The sequence below is a fragment of the Girardinichthys multiradiatus genome, chromosome 11, assembly GCF_021462225.1.
Source record: "Girardinichthys multiradiatus isolate DD_20200921_A chromosome 11, DD_fGirMul_XY1, whole genome shotgun sequence".
Classification (NCBI taxonomy): Eukaryota; Metazoa; Chordata; class Actinopteri; order Cyprinodontiformes; family Goodeidae; genus Girardinichthys; species Girardinichthys multiradiatus.
In genome coordinates, this window is record NC_061804.1 from 39,852,745 (window position 1) to 39,865,868 (window position 13,124).

General features: G+C 38.6%; 1 protein-coding gene across 5 annotated transcripts; it reads right to left on the reverse strand.

The window, feature by feature from the left end:
* Positions 1 to 5,811: 5,811 nt before the first annotated feature.
* LOC124876427 lies at positions 5,812 to 13,044 on the reverse strand. Of its 5 annotated transcripts, none has more exons than XM_047379178.1 (9): positions 12,895 to 13,044; positions 11,222 to 11,326; positions 9,529 to 9,626; positions 9,001 to 9,428; positions 8,809 to 8,897; positions 8,210 to 8,348; positions 6,351 to 8,077; positions 6,111 to 6,256; positions 5,812 to 6,023 (listed from the first exon to the last, which is right to left on the reverse strand). In XM_047379178.1, exons 3-7 carry the CDS (start codon positions 9,615 to 9,617, stop codon positions 8,028 to 8,030), a joined length of 795 nt encoding a protein of 264 aa, XP_047235134.1. In that variant the 5' UTR covers positions 9,618 to 9,626; positions 11,222 to 11,326; positions 12,895 to 13,044; the 3' UTR covers positions 5,812 to 6,023; positions 6,111 to 6,256; positions 6,351 to 8,027. The 5 variants fall into 5 exon arrangements, with proteins under 5 accessions (XP_047235134.1, XP_047235135.1, XP_047235137.1 ...); XM_047379179.1 differs by lacking the exons at positions 11,222 to 11,326; positions 12,895 to 13,044 and adding an exon at positions 10,942 to 11,180 and having other exon boundaries at positions 9,001 to 9,295; positions 9,338 to 9,428; XM_047379181.1 differs by lacking the exons at positions 11,222 to 11,326; positions 12,895 to 13,044 and adding an exon at positions 10,942 to 11,178 and having other exon boundaries at positions 9,001 to 9,187; positions 9,230 to 9,428.
* Between the last annotated feature and the right edge of the window lie 80 nt (positions 13,045 to 13,124).

Here is a 13,124-nt window from a genome sequence, read left to right on the forward strand (position 1 = left end):
GAACGTGCTGTAGGGATCAGGAGAACCGCACTAGGCTGGTTTAAACCTAATTTGTTTGACAGATTCCACGTTGTTCATGCAAATAAGAAATCTTCTTTTAATTCCAGGGTTACTTTTGGAGTACCACAGGGTTCAATGCTTGGGCCAATTATCTCTACTATGCTTCCAATTGGAAAAATTATCAGGCAGCATGGGATACATTTCCACAGTTATGCTTATGATTCTTAGCTTTATTTATATATAAATTCTGATTAACCCAACCAGTCAGAAAGACTACAAGCATGTCTTGAAGACATAAAAACCTGGATGACTCTAAATTTTCTGCTTTTCAGTTCAGACAATTCAGAAGTTGTTGTCTTTGGATTGGAGCCTTTGAAAAAGAAACAGTTTAGTCAATCACTTAATCTGAATGGCATTAAAATGGCCTCCAGTAATAAAGTAAAAAACCTTGGTGTAATTTTTAACCAAGACATGTAATTTGACTTCCATTTTAAACAGGTTTCTAGGATTTCCTTGTTTCACCCCCAGAATATTGCCAAAATTAGAAATATGCTGTCCAGGAGTGATGCTGAAAACTAGTTCTGTTTTAACCTCTGAGCTGGGAGCTGTTGGTTTGAGTTGGTGTTGCTCTCTTCTCTCTCCTTCAGAGCATGACCGGCAGGTGCTGCTCCACAGCAGCAGCGTCCTCTAGGCTGATGTCAGATTGTTTTTCTCACCAGCTTAGTAATCCTCTCTAGCACATTCCTCAAGACTATTTTCTAATGGTTTTCTCTTTTGTAGACATCGCCTCTTGTCCTGACTCAAGTGCCAACACTGATCTTCTTGTACCTTCTCCTCTGGACTCCAGAAGTGACTCCTTATATGCCTCGGTGTACCGGCTAGGTGCTTCTCTGGTTGCTCTCCTGTTGCCTACTGCTGGATCTTAGTCCTTAGTCCTTTCCCCAGAGGCCTGTGTGGGACCCACCTTGAAACTCTGCTTGTGCACCTGTTTAATAAACCTAATTCAGCTATCCACATTGTCCATACTTGTTGCTTCCACCACAGTTGTAAATGACCAATATGCATTTGGTACTTCAATAGACTGAAGCTCTTAACTGCAAAATATGATTTATTTTGACTCTAATCAGTGCATTTTTCACTACAGATCAAGCAGTTAAAGTAATAAATTACTGCACTCATTAATTAATCAGTCACCCACTAATTGGCACATAGGATAAAATGGAATTAAAATATGGACAGATTTACTTAATTATTTGATACAGATTTATTTAAGTACACAATCTCATGCATTCATGAAGGTATCTTTGTTTCTATGTCTATCTTTGTTTATTATAGCCAGTGTTTAAGCCAGATTCAGTATAATAGTGATAATAAAGGGCAGACGAGTTGTGGGGGTTTTGTTCCAGTATGATATTATGTCTAGCAACAACCCTGGTCCCAGCTTGTTAAAAAGTATTTTACCAGATCATTGTTGAAGTCCAATATCCTAAACTCCCAATGGTCATTTTCAAAAGAACAATAGGGCAGTAAGAGTTGATCTAAATAAGAATCGATCAGAGTAGAAATCTGAAAAATGTGTTGTTCTGTAGCCCGAAACTTGGATGTCCAGAAATACAATACTTCAACTCCATTTGTTGTCAGGAAGACTGTGATGCATCACTACTAAAATGAAAGTTTGAGTTACATACAGTAGGTGTTTAGGTTGTACAGCTGATTAGATTAGTGTTAAGGAAATGAGCTGAATGAGGCATATACAGTACAGACCAAAGGTTTGGACACACCTCATTCAAAGAGTTGTCTTTATTTTCATGACTATGGATATTGTAGCTTCACACTGATGGCATCAAAACTATGAATTAACACATGTGGAATTATATACTGAACAAAAAAGTGTGAAACAACTGAAAATATGTCTTATATTCTAGGTTCTTCAAAGTAGCCACCTTTTGCTTTGATTACTGCTCCGCACACTCTTGGCATTCTGTTGATGAGCTTCAAGAGGTGACCTGAAATGGTTTTCACTTCACAGGTGTGCCCTATCAGGTTTAATAAGTGGGATTTCAAGCCTTATAAATGGAGTTGGGACCATCAGTTTTGTTGTGCAGGAGGTGGATACAGTATACAGCTGATAGTCCTACTGAATAGATTGTTAGAATTTGTATCATGGCAAGAAAAAAGCAGCTAAGTAAAGAAAAACGAGTGGCCATCATTACTTTAAGAAATGAAGGTCAGTCAGTCTGAGCAATTGGGAAAACTTTGAAAGTGTCCCCAAGTGCAGTCGCAAAAACCATCAAGCGCTACAAAGAAACTGGCTCACATGAGGACCGCCCCAGGAAAGGAAGACCAAGGGTCACCTCTGGTGCGGACAATAAGTTCATTCTGAGTCACCAGCCTCAGAAATCGCAGGTTAACAGCAGCTCAGATTAGAGAACAGGTCAATGCCACACAGAGTTCTAGTAGCAGACACATCTCTAGAACAACTGTTAAGAGGAGACTGTGTGAATCAGGCCTTCATGGTAAAATAGCTGCTAGGAAACCACTGCTGAGGACAGGCAACAAGCAGAAGAGACTTGTTTGGGCTAAAGAACACAAGAAATGGACATTAGACCAGTGGAAATCTGTGCTTTGGTCTGATGAGTCCAAGTTTGAGATCTTTGGTCCCAACCACCGTGTCTTTGTGCGCCGCAGAAGAGGTGAACGGATGGACTCTACATGCCTGGTTCCCACCGTGAAGCATGGAGGAGGAGGTGTGATGGTGTGGGGGTGCTTTGCTGGTGACACTGTTGGGGATTTATTCAAAATTGAAGGCATACTGAACCAGCATGGCTACCACAGCATCTTGCAGCGGCATGCTATTCCATCCGGTTTGCATTTAGTTGGACCATCATTTATTTTTCAACAGGACAATGACCCCAAACACACCTCCAGGTTGTGTAAGGGCTATTTGACCAAGAAGGAGAGTGATGGGGTGCTGCGCCAGATGACTTGGCCTCCACAGTCACCGGACTTGAACCCAATCGAGATGGTTTGGGGTGAGCTGGACCGCAGAGTGAAGGCAAAAGGGCTAAGTACTAAGCATCTCTGGGAACTCCTTCAAGACTGTTGGAAAACCATTTCAGGTGACTACCTCTTGAAGCTCATCAACAGAATGCCAACAGTGTGCAGAGCAGTAATCAAAGCAAAAGGTGGCTACTTTGAAGAACCTAGAATATAAGACATATTTTCAGTTATTTCACACTTTTTTGTTCAGTATATAATCCCACATGTGTTAATTCATAGTTTTGATGCCTTCAGTGTGAAGCTACAATATTCATAGTCATGAAAATAAAGAAAACTCTTTGAATGAGAAGGTGTGTCCAAACCTTTGGTCTGTACTAAATGTGATTTCCTTTTCCTTAACACTGAGGCCTGTGTCGAGCTGTAATAAGCTACAGAAACTGGAAACATTTGTAATAACCAGCAGATGTCAACAAATGACATGGCTTCCCATATCACCACTACCTTTGGACCCTTAAGCAGCTTGGATTCTGTGCCTCCCCCACTGTCCTCAGCTGTAGCTGGTTTAAACATTGTTGGACCTTCAGTTTCCCTGTTGAATAAAACTATTTTGTTTTCCAAGAATGTATTTTTTTAATTAGGCTTAAATCATCTGCCTATATCTTGGATGTAGTTTATTCTTCACAATATTCGTTTTGTTAGTAAAGTATAATAAAGGGTATTGAGCATCTATGGTCTAATCTCTCCATATCCCTGTCATTGCCAGAAATAACCTCTAGTTACCCTTAACATTATTAAAACAGAGCCAGGAATGGAGTATATTCATGTGTTATTTACAAAGACACAAATCTGACATGTTTTTGCCAGTTAAAGCTGAAGTTATGTACAGCACTCCTTTTCATGTTATGTCAAATTAGAGTAGTTTGATATAATTTATTGTTCTGATCTGATAAAATGTGCACTGATCTTATTATAAAGTGTATGACTAAAACAAAAAAGCTGATTTAATAAAGCAGCTTTTTAACTCTTTTAATTTCAACTAGTAGAGGAGTGACCAAGTCATTGTTTTGCAAGTCACAGGTAAGTTAGAGGTTGTTCCATGGGTATCTAAAGTCCCAAGTAATGACCTGAAGGTGGCAAGTTGACTCAAAACACAAGGCATGCAAGTTCCAAATAGAGTCCAGATCCTAAACTTTAAATTTAGAGTCTTTAACTAGTGATATTACCAAATATGTAATTTAATCACAGTAATAATTAATAATTTGAGATTTTTAAAATATTTTACAACCAGGAAGAAGAACTGAGAGTGGAAATCAGTGCTGCTGTGACTTGTTACTGTGAACCTAAACAAACAATAAAGCCTGTAAGTTGAGAAAATATGATTTGGTGTTAGATATAAAATCAAACAAGCTCAAGTCTAATTTAAGTCATGAGTCATTAGTATGAACGTCCAAGTCAGATCCAAGTCAGATCCAAGTCAGATCCAAGTCAGATCCAAGTCAGATCCAAGTCAGAGAGTATTTTGTGATTTCATCAACTCGAGTCTAAATTTGTTAATCGAGACTCACATAACTCAAGTCCACACCTCTGGGGTTTAGTATAGTATATTACAAAATTATTTGTTAATCTGCCTTCATACATATATGAACCTGACTAAACTTTAATTTAATGGATTGTTAATCCATTTAGTTTTGTCCGATGAAACCTCCCAAGAAACTCTCTACTCACTTTTCTTGAGCTAATCCGAAGGCCACATGAAATTTTAAGGTGTGTAGCTGTTGGCTCTGCGGAAAGTTAAATACCACAGTGCACTACGTGCATTAGCATGACCCGACTATGGGATTTTACATGTCCTACCACATTGTGGCTGAGCTGCCATCTTTCCAAGTCTCTTTCACTTTGGCATGCTACCACTGAAACTTGATGTGGAATATTTGGTAGCAAGAACATTTCTGGACTTATTGCACAGTGTCAAAATAAGGTGAGATCTTTCCATGTAATCCATGCAACATTTATTAAATGCTCACAGTTGATTGAATCAATAAAAAGTAAAGTAAGTATATTTTCACATTCTGGGACTAAAAGACTGAAGAGGCCATTCTACAATGGTATCATGCTGGAATTCATCTGGCTCCTGAGAGCGTCTCATTTTTCAACAAATGTATAGAAGTCCACATGCCTAGTTGCTGGATTTTATACGGAAGTAATGGGAACACCTTAATTTAATAATTTGGATGGGTTAGTGAATAGCTTTAACAATTTGACGTATGCATGCTGGAGAACAAGGGATAACTCATGTGGGGGACTTTAATGATAAAATAATTAACTTTTGTGAAGTTTGGAGAATTTTCTCTGATGTCTGAGGGAAAATATCTTTGAAGATAAATACGAAATTCTATTCTTCCTCCTCCTTTAGAAGGATAGCTTCCTGGAAAGGAACTTTTCATCTTTCTGATTGATTTTGCTAAGTTAATAGGCTAATTCATTTCTGCCTATTAATATAACCTCACATCACTTTACTTCACTACAGATGTGATGGAAATATCACAAGAATTGTTCCTATCCTACTGAATGTTATGTTCAGAAAATGTGATGTAAATGGGTTAGGTGTAACAATGTCACATCGCCTCAGGAGAAGGTTGAATAAATACAACTTTGGATTATTACTGTGTGTGTGTTATAATTTCTCTTAAAGCTGAATGAGAATTTAAATGGTTTGTTTCATGTGTGTCACCAACAGTGTAAAATATATTTAAAGCAAATCATAACTTCACAGATTTTACATTATGCACAACAAAGACCCAGAAGACACAGTTCAAGTCAATTCAGTTTATTTATCTAAAGAAACCAGCTGATTGCATCAATTCTTTGATACAATCCCCCATCATGAGCAAGCACTAGGCGACGGTGGAGAGGAAAAAAACTCCCTTTTAACAAGAAGACAAAAAACCTCCAGCAGAACCAGGCTCATGATAGGCAGCCATCTGCCTCGACCGGCTGGGGGGTGGAGGTGCAAGCCAGGCATTCTGTGGGGAAGAAGAACGAAGAGGAAACACAAAGTTAATGACAATGTAAAGGTGTTGTACACGAAACTGTGAGAGAAGACATTCTACCTGCACTCCAAACCCAAATTGTCTTCTGTCCACTTCCTGTGTGCCTCGTCTGTCCTCTCCCACGTCCTCAGCAGGGTGCGACTGGTAGGCTCCACACCTGCAGCTTGTTGAGCTAATCAGGAAGTGCTTAAGAGGAGCAGGGAACCCTAAGAGAGACGCCAGATTGTTTGCTTACAAAGCGCAGTAATCAGGCCAGGTCTTGCTGACTTCTTCATGACGTATTTCGATCACTGATCATACCTTTGTCTCCTTGCTTCCGGTGGATGGTGTTCCAAAGTCTCAGAATTTCCTCCTTAGGCCACTGCTCCTAGTCTCCTCGCTGCTCCTCCGCCCTCCTGGATCTTCATTTAGCTGCAGCTTGGTAATCCATCACTCTCCTGCTTGTCCTCCCTCAGTCTGCTGTGGCTCTTCCATCAGCCTTACTCAGAAGAAGGATTCTCTACTATCGCAAAACCTCTCAAACACAACCAAGCAGCCAATCTCAGACTCGGAGAGTTACTCACCCTCCCTGGACCTCCATCTTCATCACCAAACAGTAAGCGGTTTCTTCACCCTGTCATAAAGTCCCACATTCAACATAACCTTACCTCCAACTAATACTCACCTTCTCCTTCTGTAATTGTTGCTTGCACTCTAGCTGAGCCGAGCCAACATAACTATGATTGTGAGTAATAGTTGACAGAGGCTTTGATTTAGGATTATTATAATTATTGAATCAACTTTTATTACAGGAAAATCCTCTGATTTCTATATGAAAACCCTTCATGTCTGCATTAACTGATAAAAGTTTAGTTTGAACTCAGAACATAAGAAAATCAGAACGTCTCAGACAAAACAGAACAAAACATCCTCCATGACTGCTCTATGTGTCTCTAAAGAACGACGTCAATTAAAACCACGAGGATTCACTGACATATAATCATATATTTACAAAAGTGTGAGGGGTGTACTCACTTTGTGAGATACTGTAATTTAGCAGCGCCACGTGAACCTCTCTTTTAAGAAAATAGCTTTTCCTAAACACAAATTTAATATCTGCTATTTGTTCGCATTTGAAACATCAGTAACAAAAATCGTTTATGCACTGGAAGCATGAAATATTTTCTATTTGTTTTTGAGGGGGGAAACCAGAGCACCTGGTGAAAACCCATGCAGTCACCTTGAGAACATGGGCACCCTGCACATAAAACAGACAGGAGGATGAAGAGCCTATGAAACTATGGCAGTAGTTCAAAGACTGATTTCCACTGATAAACCAAACTGTTAGATTTGAATCAATATAACTGCTGTAAGATTTTACAGCATGCTTTATTTGAGTAGATTAAATGACTCTCTTTGGAGTAGTTATGTGCGTTTAACAGCTAAAAGACGTGTAAATTAATGAAATTTAGACCATTTGTTTTTATTCTTAAAATTACTTAAAATTTATTATTAGGATAATTCTGCTCATCTGATCTCTCCACCATGTTATAAAATAAATATTTGTTTGTGTTTAAGGGTATAAAGTGATATTGAAATAGATAATAAGAATTTTGTAGTGTTCTTATTTAAAGCGAATGTGTGGAAGCAGCTTACCCTTTAAGTGCTCCTGTTCCTAAACCCTGGTAGAGAGAAGCTTCGCTCTGAACCTTTGCACCATACTCACCTTCCAGCCTGCAACACTCTCTCTGAAGGTGACCCACCCACTTTCTAGAAGCTGATGGGATCCACCCCCTGGTGCCCAGATATACTGAACAACATCAAATGACTCTGCTGGTATTTTCTAAACTACATATTTCAAATGACAAGTTTAAATGTTTTCTGTTTTATTCAAACACATGTACATATCCTTACCTCCATACCTACCAGCCTAAACGTACCCCATCTTCCCAGACACCCTGAAGCTGTGCACACATGTGCGCCACTGATGACCCCCAGTTACTGTTGTCCTCCAGCTTCACAAGGCTGAAGATTCCTTTTTAATCTTTCTGTGGGATTCAACAAAAAAAAAACATTAATATAAAAGCTTTCTGTAGAAGGGATACATTGATTATGCAGTGCTATATTTATTGTTTTATCTTAATTTGCTTTATTTTATTGTGCTTAGTGGTGAATCTTACTCAATGCAATGTCCTGCCATGTGATGCCAATGCAAACTTTGCCTGGGAGAGAGTCGTTAACTGTTGTGATTGAGCCTATCAGCGCCTCCATCAGCTCTGCTGGATACAGTTTCTTGTCTTCACAGTATCTGTTGAAGGCCTGAAAATGAGATGAGAGTGAGATCAGATTCCATGTAGAAAGCTGGTTTGACTTTTGTTTTTACAATAAGAATCAGTCAGTCAGACATTTTCTACCACTTATTCCATAGTCTGTCACAGGGAGCTGGTGCCTATCTCCAGCAGTTTATGGGCAAGAGGCAGCGTACACCCTGGACAGGTCGCCAGTCCATCACAGGACAACACACAAACAACCATGCACACACTCATTCATACACCTAAGGGCAATTTAGAGTGACCCATTAACCTAACAGGCTTGTCTTTGGACTGTGGGAGGAAGCCGGAGTACCCGGTGAGAACCCACACATGCACGGGAGAACATGCAAACTCCATCCAGAAAGACCCCCGGCCGGGAATCAAACCCAGGACCTTCTTGCTGCAAGGCAACAGTGCTACCAACTGCTCCACTGTGCAATTGGTAAGATGTAATATAGAAAACATACCAGATCTACTGCAAAGGAGGAAGCTGGAGATTCTGCAGGTTTGGAGCTAGAAATGTTAAAGTTCGGCGCATAGATCGGGATTGCCAGAACTGATCAAAGGGCAGAAACATAGAAGAAGATGATCAGGTTGATGACATTTAATTCAAAACACAGAATCTCTAAATCTCCAAATGTTTGTGGAATGAGAGTTACCAAAAAACAGGAGGCATGTCACATAGAACCAGCCAAAGTTGTTCTTGCAGAGGTTTTTGCGGTATTGTCTACTTCTGGTGGTCCTTCTGTTTTCAAAGTGGAATTCTTCTTCTGCTGTCATCTCTGTGTCTGTTTTAGTGTTCATGTATGAGTCTGCGTATGGGATCGTGTCTGTGTACAAGTCTGTGTAAGGGATGGTGTCTGTGTCCATCTTCAAGTCCATCTCTATGTAAGGGATGGTGTCTGTGTCCATCTTCAAGTCCGTCTCTATGTAAGGGATGGTGTCTGTGTCCATCTTCAAGTCCGTCTCTATGTAAGGGATGGTGTCTGTGTCCATCTTCAAGTCCGTCTCTGTGTAAGGGATGGCGTCTGCCTTCGAGTATGTGTCTAAGGTGACACATCTTTGATTCCTTCGCTTGCTGAAAACTCTGAATAAGTCAAATAAAAAAGTGAAATTAGTTACATTGAAGATACAAAAGACCGTGTTTAAACATGCATAAAGGTGGACATATTGCTAGTTCAGCATACTTATAAAGAGTCTCTTTGTAGGAGATGGTGGGATTTCCCTCTGAGTTGTAGTACCCTAATAATTGTAGTCGAGTGTTTCTTCTCAGCATGACTGTAAACTGAAAGGAAGACATGGAAAGGAGGTCAGTGATTAACTGACACACACAGTATGTTTCTATACTTTATAATAGCTCACAAGTTTGTTTCACAGAGAAACTATAAAACAAAAACTGGTCTGAAAACTTGTAGATAAACCCAGCCTGCACATATGACTTTTTTTTTTTTACATAAACATGAACTCTAAGGAGAAAAGGAATCATTCTTTCAAATTTGAATTGCATGAAAAGAGATAATATAAACTTAGATGTTTTACTTCTTTCTTTCACAGATAGCCTCTACTTCTTGTAACGCACCTAGAAAATGTTTAACCAAACGTTCACACTCAGTTTTATTTGGAAATAAATACATCTCCTCCTTTTTGGGCTACCTAATATTATATATCCTAATATTTATATGATCCCCCCTAGCTCAGGTGATCAGCATATTACATCTCTTACTATACCAGTACTAATTACCAATAACTTTATATATTTTTTGCCACATGACTACAGTCCCTTACAGTCACAGAGTTGGTATGTTAACAATATCAGTGAATATTTGTACCTGAATTTGTTTTTAGCTCAGTAGTGAAAAGGAAAAAAGAAGAAGAACAAAAAGCGGAAGAGAGGAAGTCAGTTTTGGTGGTAAAAATGCAGTTAGAGGACTCAGCCAATGGATGCTGAACACACCATGCCAGAAACACTGGTGTAGAATCGGACCTAAATTTTATTCTTATTTCATAAAGTCTATTTCCAAATCAGCCTACTGCCATGTCAAAAACATTGCCAGATTTAAGAGATTCATGTCAAAAGAAGACAGAAAATGATACAAGCTTTTATTTTCAGTAGGTTAGATTGGGTTTATACAGGAGTCAATGAAAAAACAAACCAACTGTGCAACTGGAGATATTGTTGATTTATCTTGTTAACATCAATGTAAAAAAGTTATTAGCATTTAGTTTAAATTTAGCCACATATGAAACTTTTTCTTTAAAACCAAAAAACTTATATTAACCTTAAACACAACATACCAAACTCATAAAGGCTAATATTAGAGTCACTCATTTTCACCATAAATATCTTGTTTTATTAGTTTTACTGTTTATAGGAGGAGCCTAAAACAACTCTTTGAAATAAAACTGAAACTTGTTGCATTTATAAGACCTTAGCTAGAGCTAGAAAATATATAATTGTTTTTCTGTTTTTACTGATTTGACTTTTTTCCCATTTCATTTCTTTTCTGTTTTCTTATCCAACTATTCCAGCTTTTTCTGCACACATTCTGTTCAATAGATGTATTGTAATCCGACACCAGTGTAGATGTGACATTACTTACTTTGTCTCAATCTTGACAGAAGCTGCAGAGTAAATCTAATCTTGTCTGAATTCTCCAAAGGCTTGACTGCTTCTGCCTGCTCAGACGGAGCTATGACCAAACTGGAAACCTACCTGTTACGTGAGGTTCTCAGTCGCGTCACAATAAAGTCAAATGTTCCACAAAGTTCCACATTCACGTGCGCAAAAACGCGCTTGAACGTGTTTTTCACCAGAGGGAGAATTAGAACCACACAGCTGGTCTATGTGCTTTTTCTTGACATTCTTTAAGAGTTCATCACCTGTTCAACTTATAATGGTAGAGTTGGTCTTGTAGCACAGAGGAACTCCAGTTAAATATCCCTCCTTCTTCTAAAGTCTCAGACTGCCCTCACGTCAGTTTTTATCTGTTTAAGAGGAAAAGGACGATGCTGAAGTTAGCTTCTGATTCGACAGTTTGATCAAATCTGCAGCCTTTCACTTTTTTATCACTAGGGACTAGCTCAGATGGGCTTCAGTTATTACAATAAAATTATACTATAATAATAATAAATAATAATGATAATTAAATAATCTTAGAATGTTATGCCGAAGTTTGCTCTTCAATAACAATGTTAAGTAAGTGAATTCTCTTTTGAATTTATTTATTTTAATAGGAGCGACTTTAGTGCTGTGCCCATTTACATCACTTGTTGAAACATTTTTTAATCATTGCACTGAGGATTGATGCAATACTTCTAAATGTTTGTTACCTATATTGTAAAAGAGGCCTGTAAAATAATCCATATTACCAGAGAACAAAAACAAGCGCATTGTTCAAACATGATAAAAGCCACATTTTGACACTACACACTTCCGGACAATTTTCTAAAACTGTTCCTTAAAAGAGAAGTGGGGGATGTAATTTAGGGGGGAAATAAGGTTAAACATCCTGTTCATATAACAATATAAGCTTTTTTAATTTTTGTTTGCTGATTGAAGCTGTGAAACAAATTGTGTGATGAACTGAATCAATGTTCAAGTAACGCACTACAAAAACTACTTTTTGCAATCTGCAGAGAGTAAGAAGGGTGTTGACTGGGAGCTCTCATTCACTAATACATTTAAGTGATTGAACTTTTACACTGGACTATACATCACTTTTCTAGTCATACTGACTTCTCAGATAAGTTGTACACAAGAGCCACAGGGTTTGCCAACTCATCCACACACAGATCAGTATGCAACTTGGGGATGAGTGCTTGCTCAAGGACACATCAGCAGGAGACAGAGGATGAAGCTGGATTTGAACCCACTACTTTCTACTTTCAAACTTGCAAAATAGCTAGTTTTCCTTGTGAGCCCCAATTTAATTCCAAGTCAGGCTGGGGAACTTTTTAATTTAATGTGGTGAATTCAGCCACATGGCAGCGCTGGAGGAACAAAATGTTGCAGATACCGAGTAATGATTTGATAACGATTTATTCCTCGCATAATGGTGTATTAATGGCTTTTAGTGTCTGAAGAACATTATATATTTTATGTTTTAAGTGAGAGGGCCAGGATTTCGAAGGTTTTCCACGTGTAATTATACTCGCATTACGATCATAAAAACACAGTCACCTTCAAGTCAACATTTAGGAAGAAAGTCACTTGATCTGAATTTAATCCAAGAGTTTGTTTCTTCTTTTTTAATTTGTTTTGTCAGAGAAAACTTCCAGAGCAGCATTCAAGCCACAGGGGAACTCTGTGGCTTGTTTTACAATTAGCTCTAAGGAAATAGGCCACTCTTAATTTCTCCATTAATTTAAAAACAAGGTAAGACATAAAAATAATAAACATAAGTATGCTATAGTAAAATATAGAAGAAATGCCAAAAAAAAAAAAAAAAAGGTTTTTGTAAATGTATGGAATTCTAATAATAATCTGGGGCCTTAATGGTTTTTGGTCGATATGTAGTTTTAAATGGGGCTGCACAGTGGAGCAGTGTTAGTACTGTTATCTTGTAGCGAGATGGTCCTGGGTTCGACTCCCGGCCGGCGGTTCGTTCTTCATGGAGTTTGCATGTTCTCCCCATGCATGGGTTCTCTCCAGGTTCATGGATGGAGTTTTAAATGTTTGCTACTTAAAATATCTGCGGTTCCGTCCCTTTTCCTGTGTTTGCCTGTTTAAAACAGTCTGAACTGCCACATCCAATACGGCGGACGCGCTGACGTATCACAGCAA